The sequence below is a fragment of the Natator depressus genome, chromosome 2 (assembly GCF_965152275.1).
Source record: "Natator depressus isolate rNatDep1 chromosome 2, rNatDep2.hap1, whole genome shotgun sequence".
Taxonomy (NCBI): Eukaryota; Metazoa; Chordata; order Testudines; family Cheloniidae; genus Natator; species Natator depressus.
Genome location: NC_134235.1, coordinates 44,669,205 through 44,688,000, shown reverse-complemented (window position 1 = coordinate 44,688,000; position 18,796 = coordinate 44,669,205). Strand labels below are relative to the sequence as shown.

At 42.3% G+C, this 18,796-nt stretch overlaps 1 protein-coding gene across 1 annotated transcript in view; it reads right to left on the bottom strand.

Moving 5' to 3' along the window:
• PIP4P2 (phosphatidylinositol-4,5-bisphosphate 4-phosphatase 2) overlaps positions 1 to 18,796 on the bottom strand; it is a 56,747-nt gene that overhangs the window by 5,547 nt on the left and 32,404 nt on the right. The window contains exon 6 of the mRNA XM_074944119.1: positions 484 to 574. Coding sequence (XP_074800220.1) covers positions 484 to 574 — 91 coding nt within the window. The remainder of the gene's footprint in view (positions 1 to 483; positions 575 to 18,796) is intronic.

Genomic DNA, 18,796 nt, shown 5'->3' with positions numbered 1-18,796 from the left:
CTTGGTCCCCAATGGCCCCAGGACGAAACCCCTTTTTGTCCTCCTCTAGTCTTGGGCACTGTTCCAATTGGCTAGAGCAAACATAAGAACAGCCATACTGGGTCAGACCAATGGTGCATCTAGCCCAGTATCCTGTCTTCCGACAGTGGCCAACGCCAGGTGCTCCAGAGGGAATGGACAGAACAAGTAATCATCAAGTTCTGCAAAAAATGTTGAGGTTTTGGCTTTTCATCCCAAATCAGGAATAATTTTTTTTCCAAAACCTCAAAGTTTCTCATGGAACTGAAACAGAGAGTGTCCCAGCCAGCTCTAATCACCACCTTAAAAGAGCCCACCAGCCTTTTAAAGTTGCATGCCAGAGCATAAGTACGTGATTAGTAGGATGGTGACAGGCAATACTGAGGTAGAAATTGAAGAGACTCTACTTAAATACTGGAAAAGGGAGGAGACCTACTGAAAATTAATATTAAGTGCATTACTCACAGTTAATCCAACTCCAATGAAGATGCATATCATTCCAATGGTAATGTATGTACAGCAGCGTCTTCGTGGGAGTGCACTTCCGACAGAGGAACTGTACATGAAATGTTTATTAGATTAGATCCAGACAAAAATTTTAAACCATTTAATGTATGCCATGTTAATGTTATATCACTTTAGATTTTTAATCAAAATGTTGTGTGGTACCAAGTCAAACATCTTACAGAAATAGAAGTATATTACCTCAACACTATTACCTTTATCAACCAAACTTGTAATTTCACCCCCCACCCAAAAAAAAAAAAAAAAAGACATCAAGTTAGTTTGACAGGATCTATTTTCCATAAACCCATGGTGATTTGAATTAATTAGATTACCCTCCTTTAGTTCATTATTAATCAAGTCCCATATCAGCTGCTCCATTATCTTGCCTGGAATCGATGATAGGCTGACATGCCTATAATTACCCAGTCACCCCATTTACCCTTTTTAAAAATTGGCACAACATTAGTATTCTTGCAGTCTTCTGGAACTTCAGCAGTGCTCGAAGGCTTATTTAAAAATAAAATAAAATAATCAATCAATCATTAACGGTCCAGCAAGCTCCTCAGCCAGCATTTTTAAATCTGGACTTGCTGATTTGAAAGTGTGACTTTAGTAGCTCCTGTTCAACATCCTCCTGAGACAGTAGCAGAACAGAAAGAATGTTATCACATAATGAGACTCATCTGTTTTTCCCCCCAAATACAGAACAGAAATATTTACTGAACACTTCTGCCTTTTCTGCATCATTATTGATCATTCTCCACTTCCATCTACTGATGAACCAATGCCATTGTCAGAATTCTTTTTCTTCCTAATATATTTGAAAAACTTCTTATTGTCCTTAACGCCGATGGTAATAGATTCTTCCTTTTGTTCCTTGGGTTCCTTTGTCAATTTTCTACAATTCTTAACTTCTGGTTTATATTCTTTACTATCAACTTCCCCTTTGTCTTCTGTATTCACTGAGCCCACTCACTAAGAGCCGATTGTTGGAGAGAAGCACCAAATTTTGACAATGCAACCCACGCAAATTTTGAACCCACTGTAGTGTCCATGACAGGAAAAAGTCAGTTTTGCTTTCATAAAATCATAGAATATCAGGGTTGGAAGGGACCTCAGGAGGTCATTTAGTCCAACCCCCTGCTCAAAGCACGACCAATCCCCACCTAAATCATCCCAGCCAGGGCTTTGTCAAGCCTGACCTTAAAAACTTCTAAGAAAGGAGATTCCGCCACCTCCCTAGGTAACGCATTCTAGTGTTTCACCACCCTCCTAGTGAAAAAGTTTTTCCTAATATCCAACCTAAACCTCCCCCACTGCAACTTCAGACCATTACTCCTTGTTCTGTCATCAGCTACCTCTGAGAACAGTCTAGATCCATCCTCTTTGGAACCCCCTTTCAGGTAGTTGAAAGCAGCTATCAAATCCCCCCTCATTCTTCTCTTCTGCAGACTAAACAATCCCAGTTCCCTCAGCCTCTCCTCATAACTCATGTGTTCCAGTCCCCTAATCATTTTTGTTGCCCTCTGCTAGACTCTCTCCAATTTTTCCACATCCTTCTTGTAGTGTGGGGCCCAAAACTAGACACAGTACTCCAGATGAGGCCTCACCAATGTCGAATAGAGGGGAACGATCACATCCCTCGATCTGCTGGCAATGCCCCTACTTATACATCCCAAAATGCCATTGGCCTTCTTGGCAACAAGGGCACACTGTTGACTCATATCCAGCTTCTCGTCCACTGTCACCCCTAGGTCCTTCTCTGCAGAACTGCTGCCAAGCCATTCAGTCCCTAGTCTGTAGCGGTGCATGGGATTCTTCCGTCCTCAGTGCAGGACTCTGCACTTGTCCTTGTTGAACCTCATCAGATTTCTTTTTGCCCAATCCTCCAATTTGTCTAGGGCCCTCTGTATCCTATCCCTACCCTCCAGCGTATCTATCTCTCCTCCCAGTTTAGTGTCATCTGCAAACTTGCTGAGGGTGCAATCCACACCATCCTCCAGATCATTAATGAAGATATTGAACAAAACCGGCCCCAGGACCGACCCTTTGGGCACTCCACTTGATACCGGCTGCCAACTAGACATGGAACCATTGATCACTACCCGTTGAGCCCGACAATCTAGCCAGCTTTCTATCCACCTTATAGTGCATTCATCCAGCCCATACTTCTTTAACTTGCTGGCAAGAATACTGTGGGAGACAGCGTCAAAAGCTTTGCTAAAATCAAGTAACAACACATCCACCGCTTTCCCCTCATCCATAGAGCCAATTATCTCGTCACAGAAGGCAATTAAATTAGTCAGACATGACTTGCCCTTGGTGAATCCATGCTGACTGTTCCTGATCACTTTCCTCTCCTTTAAGTGCTTCAGAATTGATTCCTTGAGGACCTGCTCCATGATTTTTCCGGGGACTGGAGGTGAGGCTGACTGGCCTGTAGTTCCCAGGATCCTCCTCCTTCCCTTTTTTAAAGATGGGCACTACATTAGCCTTTTTCCAGTCGTCCGGGACCTCCCCCGATCGCCACGAGTTTTCAAAGATAACGGCCAATGGCTCTGCAATCACATCCGCCAACTCCTTTAGCACTCTTGGATGCAGCGCATCCGGCCCCATGGACTTGTGCTCGTTCAGCTTTTCTAAATAGTACCGAAACACTTCTTTCTTCACAGAGGGCTGGTCACCTCCTCCCCATGCTGTGCTGCCCAGTGCAGTAGTCTGGGAGCTGACCTTGTTCGTGAAGACAGAGGCAAAAAAAGCATTGCGTACATTCGCTTTTTCCACATCCTCTGTCACTAGGTTGCCTCCCTCATTCAGTAAGGGGCCCACACTTCCCTTGACTTTCTTCTTGTTGCTAACATACCTGAAGAAACCCTTCTTGTTACTCTTAACATCTCTTGCTAGCTGCAACTCCAGATGTGATTTGGCCTTCCTAATTTCACTCCTGCATCCCCGAGCAATATTTTTATACTTTTCCCTGGTCATTTGTCCAATCTTCCACTTCCTGTAAGCTTCTTTTTTTGTGTTCAAGATCAGCAAGGATTTCACTGTTAAGCCAAGCTGGTCACCTGCCATATTTACTATTCTTTCTACACATCGGGATGGTTTGTCCCTATAACCTCAATAAGGATTCTTTAAAATAAAGCCAGCTCTCCTGGACTCGTTTCCCCCTCATGTTATTCTCCCAGGGGATCCTGCCCATCAGTTTCCTGAGGGAGTCAAAGTCTGCTTTTCTGAAGTCCAGGGTCCGTATTCTGCTGCTCTCCTTTCTTCCCTGTGTCAGGATCCTGAACTCGACCATCTCATGGTCACTGCCTCCCAGGTTCCCATCCACTTTTGCTTCCCCTACTAATTCTTCCCGGTTTGTGAGCAGCAGGTCAAGAAGAGCTCTTCCCCTAGTTGGTTCCTCCAGCACTTGCACCAGGAAATTGTCTCCTACACTTTCCAAAAACTTCCTGGATTGTCTGTGCACCGCTGTATTGCTCTCCCAGCAGATATCAGGATGACTGAAGTCTCCCATAAGAACCAGGGCATGCGATCTAGTAACTTCCATGAGTTGCCGGAAGAAAGCCTCGTCCACCTTATCCCCCTGGTCCGGTGGTCTATAGCAGACTCCCACCACGACATCACCCTTGTTGCTCACACTTCTAAACTTAATCCAGAGACACTCAGGTTTTTCTGCAGTTTCATACTTGAGTTCTGAGCAGTCACACTGCTCCCTTACATACAATGCAACTCCCCCACCTTTTCTGCCCTGCCTGTCCTTCCTGAACAGTTTATATCCATCCATGACAGTACTCCAGTCATGTGAGTTATCCCACCAAGTCTCTGTTATTCCAATCACATCATAATTCCTTGACTGTGCCAGGACTTCCAGTTCTCCCTGTTTGTTTCCCAGGCTTCTTGCATTTGTGTATAGGCACTTGAGATAACTCGCTGATCGTCCCTCTCTCAGTATGAGGCAGGACCCCTGCTTTAACTGAACAATTTACTAGACAATAAAATTAAAATTGCAGGAGCACTAATATGGGCTCCATGATTTTCCTGATAAGGTGACAGTGGATTTGGGGAGCAGGGTGGAGGATTTACTTTCCATTAAGACATTAACAGTGTGGCTCTACACAGGTACAGGTATCCCCCTGTATGGATCAGATTACAGAATTAGGACTTTATTTTTCAGGCTCAACTTCCACTGGGAACTCTCAGTGCCCACTGTGGTAAGAGAATGGGCATATCAAGTGGGATCCTGCAGGGATCGGCCCTGGGTCCAGTTCTGTTCAATATCTTCAGCAATGATTTAGATAATGGCATAGAGAATACACTTAAGTTTGTGGACGACACCAAGCTGGGAGGAGTTGCAAGTGCTTTGGAGGATAGGATTAAAATTCAAAATGACCTGGACAAACTGGGGAAACAGTCTGAAGTAAATAAGATTAAATATGATAAGGACAAATGCAAAGCACTTAGGAAGGAACCATCAGTTACACACATACAAAATCAGAAATGACTTTCTAGGAAGGGGTACTGCGGAAAGGAATCTGGGGGGTCATAGTGGATCACAAGCTAAACATGAGTCAACAGTGTAACACTGATGCAAAAAAAGAGGAAGGAAAAAAAAGAATAAAATGTCAAAAAAAAACATGACCTATAAGGGGAGATTGAAAAAATTGGGTTTGCTTAAGAAGAGAAGACTGAGGGGGGACATAACAATTTTCAAGTACATAAAGGTTGTTACAAAGAAGAGGGAGAAAAATTATTCTTTTTAACCTCTGAGGATAGGACAAGAAACAATAGGCTTAAATTGCAGCAAGGTAAGTTTAGCTTGGACATTAGGAAAAAATTCCTGTCAGCGTAGTTAAACCATGGAATAAACTGCCTAGGGCGGTTGTGAAATCTCTTCATTGGAGTTTTTAAGAGCAGGTTAGACAAACACCTGTCAGGGATGATCCAGATAATACTTAGTCCTGCCTTGAGTCCAGTGGACTGGACAAGACGACCTCTCGAGGTCCTTTCCAGTCCTACGATTAATTTTACTCTTAAATGTAGGGTATATATCTAGAACTTGGATTGACTATTACCACCAAGTGTAGCACTAATGTTGTAACAACACTTAGCACTTCCACCGCACTTTTTAAATCAGAAGATCTTTAAATACTTTGAAAACCATTGTATAAATCCTAATGTACCGTCTCTCAAAGACAAGACATACCTATTTGTGGTAAACAGCATTTCAGATCTTATTTCGGACACCATCCCCCAAATTTTAATATTTGTAAACACTAACCAAATAAGCAGAACTGACAGAAAATGTGTAAGTAACAATAAGAATCTCTCAGGATATTTCACAGTCCTAGACTTCACTCCCCCATACTCCCTTCCCCGGCTTTTTTTTTTTTTTTTAAATTGTCCAACCATGCTGTGTTAAATTTAAATTAGGATTCGAAGCTCCTCAGGGCAGGAACTGGCACTTTGACTTGTCTAACATACCAGGCATACCTATGGTACTATTTAAGACTACAAACCAAAATAATTTCTCTGCCTCAGATGGTGGTTAAGTATCTTGTGCAAAGTTACACAGTGAGTCAAAGGCAGAAGTAGGAGTAAAGCTCAGCAGTCCCAACTTCAAGACCCTAACTCTAACCACTGGACAGAAATAGAAAAAAAAGAAAAGAAAAGAAAAGAAAAATAACTAGATAAGTTCATGGAGGATAGGTCCATCAATGGCTATTACCTAGGATGGGCAGGGATGGTGTCCCTAGCCTCTGTTTGCCAGAAGCTGGGAATGAGCGACAGAGAATGGATTACTTGATCATTACCTGTTCTGTTCATTCCCTCTGGGGCACCTGGCACTGGCCACTGTCGGAAGACAGGATACTGGGCTAAATGGACCTTTGGTCTGACCCTGTATGGCCATTCTTATGACAACAGTTTCTACCCTCAATGTTACATTCATTAGCCCAGCAGAAGCCTGGTAAATTCAGAGTTTAAAATTATGTCACCTAAATTTAGAAGGGAAAATAAGGTCTTTATTCAGTTTTGAGGTACACCAAGGTAAGTGTCTCTTTTTGAGTGCATAAAAAAACCTTATGTTTAAAGACTTTAGTGTGACTTGTGAGGCTATAATATAAGAGATTCTTTTAGATCTGTTAATAAAAGACAATCCAGAAATGGCAAAACTAAAAATCAGTTTCTATCTTCACAGAGAGGAGAGTCTCTAAACTCTAACAAACTCCTAAATTTCACATTGCGATTACCTATATAAAAAATTTCCTGGAATTACTTGTTCAGAGTTTTTCACTGACAGAATAACTCTGCTTGAATTCTTCCTAAAAACATAAAACAGTTTTTCTACCAGTCATGAAACATGAAAATATAATATTTGCATATATAAAAGAGGATCATGATGATTCTAAATACCAAAATCCTTTAGAGTTTACACAAAACATTTCGACCAGTTTCAACTCGATAACTTTGCCAAGAGCATGTGACAAATCATTTTTCTTTCCTACATTCTTGTGATGCATCTGAAAATTAAATTAACTGTACAAATCATTGTCAACAAGCAAAGCAAACAAATCCTTGGGCTATTAGTCGTCATCTGGATTGAAAACTCTGGGGGCAGGAACCTTGTCTTCAGACCTGCCAAACTAAACAAGTTTGACTAAAACCCTACTTCAGCAATCCACCTTTAATACACAATATTACAGGCTGGGGAAGAAGCTAGGCAAGATTAGATTAAGCAGCCTGTTGCTAAAGAGCTATCTAACTCAGTCAGCTCTCTGTCCCTTGATGCCTTGGTTAATTTTATTTTGGGAGATGGCAGTAGTACTAGGGATGGGAGAACTAATGCCAAAAGTAAACCCTGCCTAAAATGGAATCTTTTGTCTGAATATTTTAAAATATTCTTCTGTTCCCTCAACACCCCATATTTAATGCTATTCTCCACCACCACACTCTCCCCCCATAAACACACACACACTTTTGAAGTTATTCTGGTTATAGACTCAACAGATCTCACAGCTCCTCTGCTGGCCTGGCTGTTCTATTCCAGTACGGCAAGCCCTGAGGTGAGAGGCACACAACAATCAAGCAAAACTGTTAGCCACCATAGACAAGCAAGACAATACTACAGTTTTACTTAAGGTAGAAAACCTCTTTGCATCAGTGCAGGATGGAGAACTCAAAAGTTTGGATAGCACCCAAAATTTCTGGCATATTACCCAAAATAACCTTTGGAGTCTGCTATGATTACCTGTCAGTAACTTAGAGACCATACACAAGACCCTAAAAGTATCAGCTTGGGGCTGCTAATATTTGAAATTTTACTTCTGAGATTCCCCTAGCCCAGACAGATCAATTCTGATTAGTAACAAGAAGAGTCATTTGTTCAAACTTTACACCCTTTATATTTAGTTTAAGTGATTTATAGTTAGCACCATGGCAGCCAGGCATCTGGACAAAAAATGAAAAGGTTATCCAGTGTCATGCAGTAGCATTTTATTGCTCCCATCTTAGCAGCCATGTTTTAAGCAATAAGGGTGAACATGAACCAACCAAACAAAACCCCCAAACACAGAACCCCTCCATCCATCCTCACTCAATCCTGGAAACAGCCAACAATACTTCTGGTTAAAAATATCAGAAACTGCTGAGAGCTCTACTAACATCAATATACAGATATTACCCTTGTCCATTACCAGAGGGACATCAAACACCAGTAATAATACTGGTTCTGGAACGTACCCCAGCCTGAAACAAGACCAACAGGGATCAATGTAATATGTGGAATACAAGAATGAACTGTAGCTGACACTACCACTTTCCCTGTGATATTTTCTTATTAAAAAGAGATGCTGGAGAGAGGATGGTAAGTGGGCAGCTGTTAATGGACAAAATCTATAGTAAAGAACAGAATTATCAGACACATAAATGAACACGATTTGTTGGAGAAGAGCCAACATAGCTTTTGTAAAGGGAAATCATGCCTCACCAATCTATCAGAATTCTCTGAGGCGGTCAAACAAACATTTGGACAAGGTTGATCCAATGGATATAGTGTACTTGGACTTTCAGAAAGCCTTTGACCAGGAAAGGCTCCCTCACCAAAGGCTCTTAAGCAAACTAAGCAGTCATGGAATACAAACTGTGACGGGGCAAGGCCAGATGGCTATAGAAAAGTAGTGGGAGATAGATATATTAGCTCCAGGCTAAACAAATCCCTGGTACCAGGATAAGTGAAATGGCAGCTGCTCCAGGTCAATTAAGACACTTGGGGCCAATTAAGAACTTTCCAGAAGGCAGGGAGAAGGCTAGGTTGATTGGAACACCTGAAGCCAATCAGGGGCTGCCTGAAACTAGTTAAAAGCCTCCCAGTCAGTCAGGTGGGGGTGGATGTCAGGAGCTGTGGGAGGAAGTTGCGCTGTTGGAGAGACTGAGTAGTACACACCATATCAGGCACAAGGAAGGAGGCCCTGAGGTAAGGGTGAAGTGGAGCTTGAGGAAGTGAGGGCTGCTGTGGGGGAAGTAGCCCAGGGAATTGTACATGTCATGTTTCTAAAAGGTCAGCTACCATAGCTGATACTATTAGGGTCCCTGGGCTGGAGCCTGGAGTAGAGGGTGGGCCAGGGCTCCCCCTGACCTTTGCCCCCTGATTAATCACTGAGACTGGGAGACAACAGAGACTGTCAAGGAAGGATAACTTCTCCTCACCTCCCTTGCTGGCTTATAATGAAAATGGCTCAGTAGACTGTGACCCTTGTCTCTAGAGAAAGAAGGGTTACGTGGAGGGTCACAGTGAGCCTCTGAGGCTAGTGAAATCTGCCAGGAAACATGGGACCCACGGAGGCAAGGACAGAGCTTTGTCACACAGGGAAGGTCTTCTCATGGAAAGACCTGCGCTGTTCAACATATTCATAAATAATATGGAAAAGGAGGTAAACAGTGAGATGGCAAAGTTTGCAAATGATACAAAATAACTCAAGATAAGTCCAAAGCAGACTGTGGAGAGTTACAAAGGGATCTCACAAAAGTGGGTGACTGGGCAACAAAATGGCAAATGAAATTCAATGCTGATAAATGCAAAGTAACGTATACTGGAAAACCTAAGCCCAACTATGCATACAAAACGATGGGATCTAAATTAGCTTTTACCACTCAAGATAGATCTTGGAGTCATTATGGATCATTCTCTGAAAACATCCACTCAAATGTACAACTGCAGTCAAAAAAGCTAACTGAATGTTAGGAACCATTAGGAAAGGGATAGATAATAAAACAAAAAATATGATGCCACTATATAAAGACATGGTATGCTCACACCTTAAATACTGCATGCAGTTCTGGTTGCCCCATCTCAAAAAATATATTAGAAATGGAAAAGGCACAGAGAAGGGCAACAAAAATAAGTAGGAGTATGAAACAGCTTCCATACGAGGAGAGATTAAAAACCTGGGACTTTTCAACTTGAAAAAGACACAACTAAGGGGAGAGGGGAGGAATATGATAGAGGTCTATAAAATCACAACTGGTGTGGAGAAAGTAAATAAGGAAGTGTTATTTAATCCTCATAACACAAGAACTAGCGGTCACCAAATGAAATTAACAGGCAGCAGATTTAAACCAAACAAAAGGAAGTATTTCTTCACACAGTGCAGTCAACCTGTGGAACTCTTTGCCAGAGGATGTTGTGAAGGCCAAGACTATAACAGGGTGCAAAAAAGAATTAGATATAGTCATGGAGGAAAGGTCCATCAAAAAGACTATTAGCCAGGATGGCCAGGGGTGCAACCGCATGCTCTGGGTGTCCCTAAACCTCTGATTGCCAGATGCCAGCACTCGACAACAGGGGATAGATCACTTGATGATTGTCCTGTTCTGTTCATTCCCTTTGTAGCATCTGGCATTGGTCACTGTTGGAAGATAGGATACTGAGCTAGATGGACCATTGGTCTGACCCAGTGTAGCCATTCTTACGTTATAAAAAAGGTTTCTTGAACAAAGACCTAGCCAGTACTTGTCTAAATGAGCTGGATATTTGTCCTCCTCAAAAGGAAGCAACATTAATAATGGGATTCAAATCTCCCCTTTGTCCTCAGGCAGATATGAAGGACCAGAGTCAATCTCCAAAGGTAACATTTCCCCAAAAACATCTACACTCAGTAAGCCAAACTGGGAGAATAAACAAGCAAATACCACATCTTTGCAAATCTATTCCTACACTTCTCGTGAACGAGCCAGCTCAGCTGAATCTAATCAATCTTATCTTTGAAAAAGATTGACCGTTCCCTTGTGTGGAAACACACAATTTAACTAAATTCTGACAGGAGAAACCATCAGTAACTTGATACACTCCTGAGAGTTGGGATTTCACAGATGCTATGGCTAAGGAGGAAACAAAGTCTCCTCACCTTGATCACTCCAGAAACAGCTAAGAGTTGTCTGTGATGCAACTGATCAGACTTCAGTTAAGCCTTCCACCACTGTTGCTGTACATTGTGTACCATGGTGACTTCTGAGGACGATGGAGGAGGGAGCAGTATTTCAGATGTCCTGGTGTTACTGGTTGTAAAAAAAAAAAAAAAAAAAAAAAACCCCATACCGCTGCCCGTTATAAATTTATACTAGACCACTAAGAAGATATCCCAGTGATTGTGAAGCAATATCCCCAAAACATTCTGGTATTTTATTGGCTCTCTGTCTCTAAGCACAGAATTCCAGATCCAACACTCCAGACTAGATCTACTACCCTCACAGGAGCAAGGAAAGGCCCTGATTTCAGCGAGGAGATAATCTGTGACAACAGGTTATTTCTTAATATCCTATAGTTTCAGTCCCATCATGCAGGTCAAAAACATGAGTATGCCCACTGATAGTCTCTGTCTCAGTTCTTATCTGGCACTTCCCACAGTTGTCCTAGAGGCCACGCACTCCAAAGAAAAAACACTTGGACATGCTTTAGTACAGGAGGACCTCAGCACCCTTCCATGATATGCAACACTGACCACACTAAGCAGTTTGGTTTCGGAAAATCAGTGCGAAGCACACACACAATACTTCTGCCAACCATTTTTGTGCCTCCACATTGTGGCACCTATCTCACAATTGCAGCTACAGCTCCCTAAAAAAGATGCAGAGCATGCCAGTGGGGGCATGGCTGACAACATATACCTCATATTATAGGCATACAATGTATGTACATAGATATATATTGCTGGCGTTGGGGTATGGGAGAGAAAGACATGGCGTCCTTTCAGGCAGCTAGCAGCCATGGGAGAGCCAAGAGGGAGCAATGCCTGTATCCTTCTGCCACATTCCAGCTTGGTTCCACACAAGTCTTACTACTCTGCACACTAAAGCTGAATTAAAAGTCAATGTTGGGAGATAAAAGTTCAGGTAGATATCTAATAGAGTATCTTTGTCAATACTGAAAGCTACAAATAGGAACATCCAGTAAGAAAAATAGGGGCACATTTTTTAATTCCTTCAAAAGACAGTGAATACAGAAAGCAACTTGGAGGGCCAGAGAGGGAGAATTGTAAATATTTTACTAAAATATATGGACTGTCCCTCCTAACTAGGGATGATTTGCATATATGATACCACTCTCCATTAAGCACCTCCTAAACCTGGTAGTGCTTCCCGCTAAAGGAACAAGAGTAAAACTTTAGAATTGATTTTCTCATATTTCAAGTGACTCAAGGCTGAAGCTGAAAAATGAGGCTTCCTTTGGATATTGCTATACCTATATAAATTCTCAACAGAAATGTACAACAAGACAAAGAAAAGCTAAACAGTTAATAGACGGTCACAGGACAAACCAGCAACTTCCCGGCTGAAGCTAATTAAAACCCCAGCAAGGCCTCACATGGTTAACATGTGACTAGAATTCTTTAAACAGTCTTCTTGGGAAGCTTTCAAATGGATTGGTTTAAGCTGCTTTACTGCACTTGTATTTATCTACAAAAAATTTCCAAATGTTCTGAGTACAAGAAAAAGCTTCCTCAAGCTAATACACTGCCTTGTGATACAAGCAATTTTAGCCTTATCTCAAGGTGCCAGGGGCTGAAGTTACACATCTGACCACTAGAAACCATCAGTTAATGGTTCCTTCACAGTCAAACAGAACTGCTCTTGACACACTAGCTATTGTTGAAAGAATGTTTCATCTGGAAGCCTCACCTAAAGAATTTTTGAAAAAATAAAACTATGCTAAAAACAAAAGTAAAGGCAAGGTTAACACTATACCTCAAGGGAAAATCCACAGTTGGTTTGGTTGTTTTCCGTTTGTTTTAAAGAGAAGGCCTGCGGTCAAAAAGAAAATCTGTGGGACAGCAGGAAATTGACCCTGGGTCTCCCAAGTCTCAGGTTAGTACCTTAAATGCTAGGCCAGCGATCACCAACCGGTCGATCGCCATCGACTGGTCGATCCTAGAGACTTTCCCAGTCAGTCACAATCTCTGGTGGTGTAGCGGGGCTGCTGCTAAGGCAGGTTCCCAGCCTGCCCCTGCCTCAAGCCACTCCTGGAAGCAGCCAGTGCGGCACCGTGGGGGGTGGGGAGGCAGGGGTCTCTGAGTGCTGCCCCTTGCTGCAAGCACTGCCCCCGGAGCTCCCATTGGCCGGGAACAGGGAACTGTGGCCAATGGGAGCTGTGGGGGTGGTGCCTGCAGCGAGGGGCAGCGTGCAGAGCAACATGCCACCCACTGACCCCTCAGGGGCTGCAGAGGCGCTTTGGCCCCTTCCGGGAGTGGCATGGGGTTGGGGCAGGCAAGCAGCCTGCCTTAGCCTCACTGCGCCACCAACCAGGAGATGCCAGAGATAAGTGCCGCCCGGCAGGAGACCACACCACAACCCCCAGCCCTGAGCCTCCTCCTGGATCCAGCTCCCCATACCCCCTCCTGCACCCCAAACCCCTGCCCCAGCCCTGACCCAACCCCTCCCCGCCCAGAGCAGCACCCCAAACCCCTGCCCCAGCCCTGACCCAACCCCTCCCCCCCCCAGAGCAGCACCCCATACCCCTTCCTGCACCCCAATGCTCTGCCCCAGCCTGGAGCCCCCTACTGCACCCCAACTCCCTCCCAGAGCTTTCACCCCTCACCCCTTCCTGTACCCCAACACCTGCCCCAGGCTCAGCCCGGAGCCCCTTCCCACACTGCGAACCCCTTGGCCCCAGCCCAGAGCCCATACCCCCCCCACCCCCCCGAACCCCAACCTGGCTAAAGCGATTGAGGGTGGGGGAGAGTGAAGGGGTAGGGCAGATTCTGGGTTGCTCTTAATAATTCAAAAAGCGATCTTGGGCATAAAAAGGTTGGAGACCACTGTTCTAGATCACGCTTTTTCTGAGTGTGAAAGTAGTAATAATATGCAGGTTTCTTTCAGAAGACAGACACTTCTGCACTTTATTTAAAACAAACCAAAAAAACCCTATATAAATGTGAAAAACTAGACAATGGAATGTTGAACTTACAAAATCAAGTACTCAAGAGTCAGGAAACCCCTAAAAAGAGTTAAACTTTTTCTTACATTAGCTTGACCGCATTGTAGATCCTATATATTTCAAGATACCCATTAATGACTACCTATAATTAGGTGAAAGTTGTTGTTAACAAAATGGCAGGAATAGAAGATACTCACATTCTACATTCACACTGTGGCAGAAATCCTCACTTTTAATGTTTCCTGACTTCAGTGTTTGATTTTGCAAACTTAACACTGAAACAACCCTAGGTCTTCTGCCTTTACTTTCCATAGCTGTGGGGGTTTGTTTTTTTTCTCCCTGCCCAATAAAATAAGAAGCGGGGAGAAGAGATAAAGCTATAACCTTATGCAACATTTCAGGGGAGAAAATACAGAACATCTTTTTACCCAACTGAAACTGAAGGGTGACCAACATTCTCATTTTTACAGTAGAATTTGAGGCTTAGAGAAGTTAAGTGACTCGTCTAAGGTCATACACAAATCTATACCAGCAAGGGGAATAAAAATAAAGGTTATTTTGACTCCCAGTATATGGTCCTAGCAACTCGGTTACAATACCTCAATAAACGGAAGAATTTTTTTCCTACAGATCTTACACTTTTTAAAAAGCATTAAATATAGAAAAATTAGATGAAAATACTGTCATATCCCAAATTACAGAACCATGTGAACAGTAGTAACCTCATAACACTATTTGAAAAGTTATCTGAAAACACTTTGTCCCTCATAGTTTAGGCTCTATTTGCACTGGAAGCACAATAATTTTGGAAGAAATCAGTTCCATCACAGTTGTTCCATAACCAGTCACAAAACAGTTCCATGCTGTTGTTTTCCTATAAATAACTAACTTTATGTCCAAAAGTTATTTAGAAGAGAAGATGTGTTAAGAACGAACCCAGACCATCTGCTACGGGAGGCATGCCATTGGGTGGCTGGAGAACATGCAAAAGGGATGATTGAGAGATTCCCTCCATTGAACGTTATTTAGAAAGGGAAAACTTATGGGATTTAACAAAAGAGGTCATGCAAAGAGCAGCCCAGGATAGGCAGAGATGGTGGAGTCTTGTTCGTGTTCGGATGTCTGATGGTGCAGGAAGGTTTGAGATTCGGTATAGACAAAACCTTAGCTATAATTCCATTTTTAATCTGTTCTTCACCTTCAGAATAGCAGGAGTGTCAAAACTATGTTTCCTATTTTTGCTAAAGTTCTCTATGGAGGTCCAGAAGAAGCAAATTCTCCATCCTTAAATGAAGGGGCAAAAGTGTTGAGTATTTAATCAAAGACTTCTTCTTAAGGAGTATGACAAACGAGTTTTAAGAGGGGCGAAAACCCACCACAAAAGAGCTTTAAGTAATCTGAATAAAAAGCCTTCTCCCCTCTAATCATGTTTCTTCCTTGGTAACTGTGAGCTCATAATCCAATCATTTCTCAAGTTGTCCAGAGAGTCTTCCAGGAAGAAGAGGGTAGACAAGTACTGAATTTATAAAGTAAAAAAACCAAGGAGAGGAAACTTTATTTCCTCACACACATTTCTTCCCCAGAGTGGAGCTAAAAACAAAACAAAAAAAACAACTTTCAGACCTGTTTAAAAATACACTGCACAGAAACAAAAAGAAAAAGGCAAAACCCATTTACACCTCTTTGCAAGGTCACTTTCAAGGTCCCATGGACACTATAAAACAGAACAGTATTGTGACTGGGTCCCCTCACACAGCTGTATTTGAAGTTCTGATGGAACCATAGATAGTTTGTGAGCAACTTCTTATATTAGCCAGAAGGAGTATAAATTTTAGAGCTTTCATTACTGCTTCTTCATTAAGGGATTCAACAGATACACAGGCTGTTCATGCCAATTTACCGAAGTAGTTTAAATGGTAGTGAACCATTTTGCTCTCTGCATTTATATTTTCATCTTATAAATGGTTTCTGTCACTTTACAAGGAATCATCCTGCAGGCACTCATTGTCATATGAAGTGAAATCCCACTCCCCCTTCCGCCAAAACTGACTGTTAAACTTGTGACATCAGAGGAAAAAAAGCAAGAAACATTTACAGTTACGGGCCCAAAACAGCATGTTTTCCCAATATCCAGACATAAAAAGCCAGTACCATCTGTGTTGTGAAGACGCTGTGTATGAATCCAATTTAACTGCTTGTTTTGTTTCTTTCAATATATCAAACCTAACTTTATTTTATTACATGCACTCTCTTAAAAATATAATCAAAAAAGTGTTTACATTCTATGGGGCACAATTTTATGCATTAGAATTCATTTTTCTGGGTGCCAACCTGGTCTCTACTGGTGTATGCAAGTTATTTGTACAGTGCATAAAAGAAACACACTCAAATGTAAGTCTGTGGCTGTTAATTTCACCATCCTTTCTGTGTTCGCCACTGGAAGTTATATTGTTAACCAAGTCAGATTTTCATATTTGCTAAAGTGCTCAAATGATTCAGCAGTCAGTCTCAGTTACAAAATAACTCAGGCAGTTAGGAGCCTTAGTCACTTAAATTATACCCTAAAATCCCTGCTTTAGGAACTGATCTTTTCTTGTCAGAATTACAAACCCCCTCTCCCTTCCCCACCCCAAAACCCCCCTTCAAGTGCATGAAGAGGTCCACCAAACAAACAATACAAAGCTACAGCTACGAAGTTTAAGATTGTGTCCCCTCAAGTCCCAAGGCTAGGGGCTTTCACTTGATACAAAGTTATGCCACAATACTCCATGCCTTCAAAAAACTTCTCTGTTATCCATCACGATAGTTGCAGCTTGCACATTAAAACAGTTTCAGTAAAGGTCCAGGTTTATTATTTATTCTGGACCATAAGTGTGCTTGTCCCTTTAAGAACAAATCAAATAAGAAGTCCTTGCTCCAAAGAGATTCAACAACAAAGAAGCGGGGAGAGAGGATGAGGATTACAGCAATAACATCAGGTGGTATACTTGTTACCATCATGCTGGTTCATTTTTAAAAGAAATATTTGATTCCACTGGGCTTTGGGGTAGTATCAGGAGAGAGATGACTTGGAGGTCAGCCATAAATGTCACTTTTAAAATATAACTGCTAACCACGATTAATGTAGTACTTAGTTCGGAAGAGAAAGTCTGTTTGTAGTTACTGCCAATACATTAGAGCAGGGACAGCAAATGGAAGACAATTAACGCAGACTCCGGGGTTCATTGGCCTAGATCAGGGGTTCTCAAACTTCATTGCACTATGACCCCCCTTCTGACAACAAAAATTACTACCTGGCCCCAGGAGGGGGGGCTGAAGCCTGAGCCCGCCCAAGCCCCACTGTCCTGGGTAGGGGGGCCAAAGACGAATCCCAAGCCCCACTGCCCCAGGTGGGGAACAGGGGTCAAAGCCAAAGCTCAAGGGCTTCAGCCCCAGGCAGGGGACCTGTAACCCTGAGCCCCTCCACCAAGGGCTCAAATCCTCATGCTTCAGCCACAGGCAGTGGGGCTTGGGTCCCAGGCCCCAGCAAATCTAATGACAGCCTTGGCAACCCCATCAAAATGGGGCTGCGACCCACTTTGGGGTCCCGACCGACAGTTTAAGAACCACTGACCTAGACAAATGGGAAAATGCCTGCTACTCATGCAGTCAGTCACATGTACTGAGCCCAAGATTTCCAGAAGTGTGCCCCCAAAGTGCTGGCTGTGTCAAAATGACTCCAGTGCAGGGTGCCACGCACTTTTGAAAACCAGGCCACTTGTATAGGTACCTAAATGTTAAAGTCTTGGCCTAAACTCTCCATTGCCCTAGGCATCTTCCTGTTCTTTCATATAATATATACCCAATGCTGGTGGTATTTCCCCTTATCAATGCAACATACTACTCCCATTACTGGAAGTAATATAAATAAAACAAGGGAAGACAGGATCCTCTGAATAGCATTAGCATGGGAAATAAGTCAGCTAAAGTAATATTTTCACCTCTAATTTCATGCCCTTTATTTGCAATCATCTTTCTTCGAACATACATTCTGGGCAACATTGGGAGATATCATTTTTAGTGAGGAGTCCGGTGGCACCTTATAGACTAACATATTTATTAGGGCATAAGCTTTCGTGGGTAAAAAACCCACTTCTTCAGATGCATGGAGTGAAAATACTGACACAGTATATTTCTTGTGTCAGTATATTTATGCCCGCATCTCTAATTTTCACTCCATGTACCTGAAGAAGAGGGTTTTTTTTTTTTAACCTAAGAAAGCTTATGCCCAAATAAATGTGTTAGTCTATAAGGTGCCATCGGACTCCTCATAGTCTGTATCCACAAAAACAAACACGGCTACCCCTCTGATACTTGGCATAATTTTTAGTGCCATTTGAAGATAATTACTACCATGCCCAACCAATTGCTGCAAAAGTTAAACTTACTTTCTAAATATATATTTTAAATATGTGGTTTGCTTCCTTAACTTTCCTTCTTAAAAGTTCAGCCTTGATGTAACTTCTCACTCCTTACCAAATAGTAGACAAGTTAGAAATTATTCCATAAATATTAAATGTTAAGCAAGCTATTGCAATAAGATACTTAATATGAATTAAGCTTTGCATTTGGGAACAGAGAGAAAAAAATACTTTCCAAATTAATAAATATTTTTCCTTTCTTCTCCTATTGCTCTCAAACAAGGTGGATTGTACATTTATGCAACATCCCGATTAACTGCATGAAATGGTAAGCTTCAAAGACATTAAATAAAAATGTAAGCTGCTGTTAGTTGTAGTAATCCATCTCTTTCTATCGTTAGCTGTCTGAGGAAGAAAGAGACAATGACAACCAAAGCAG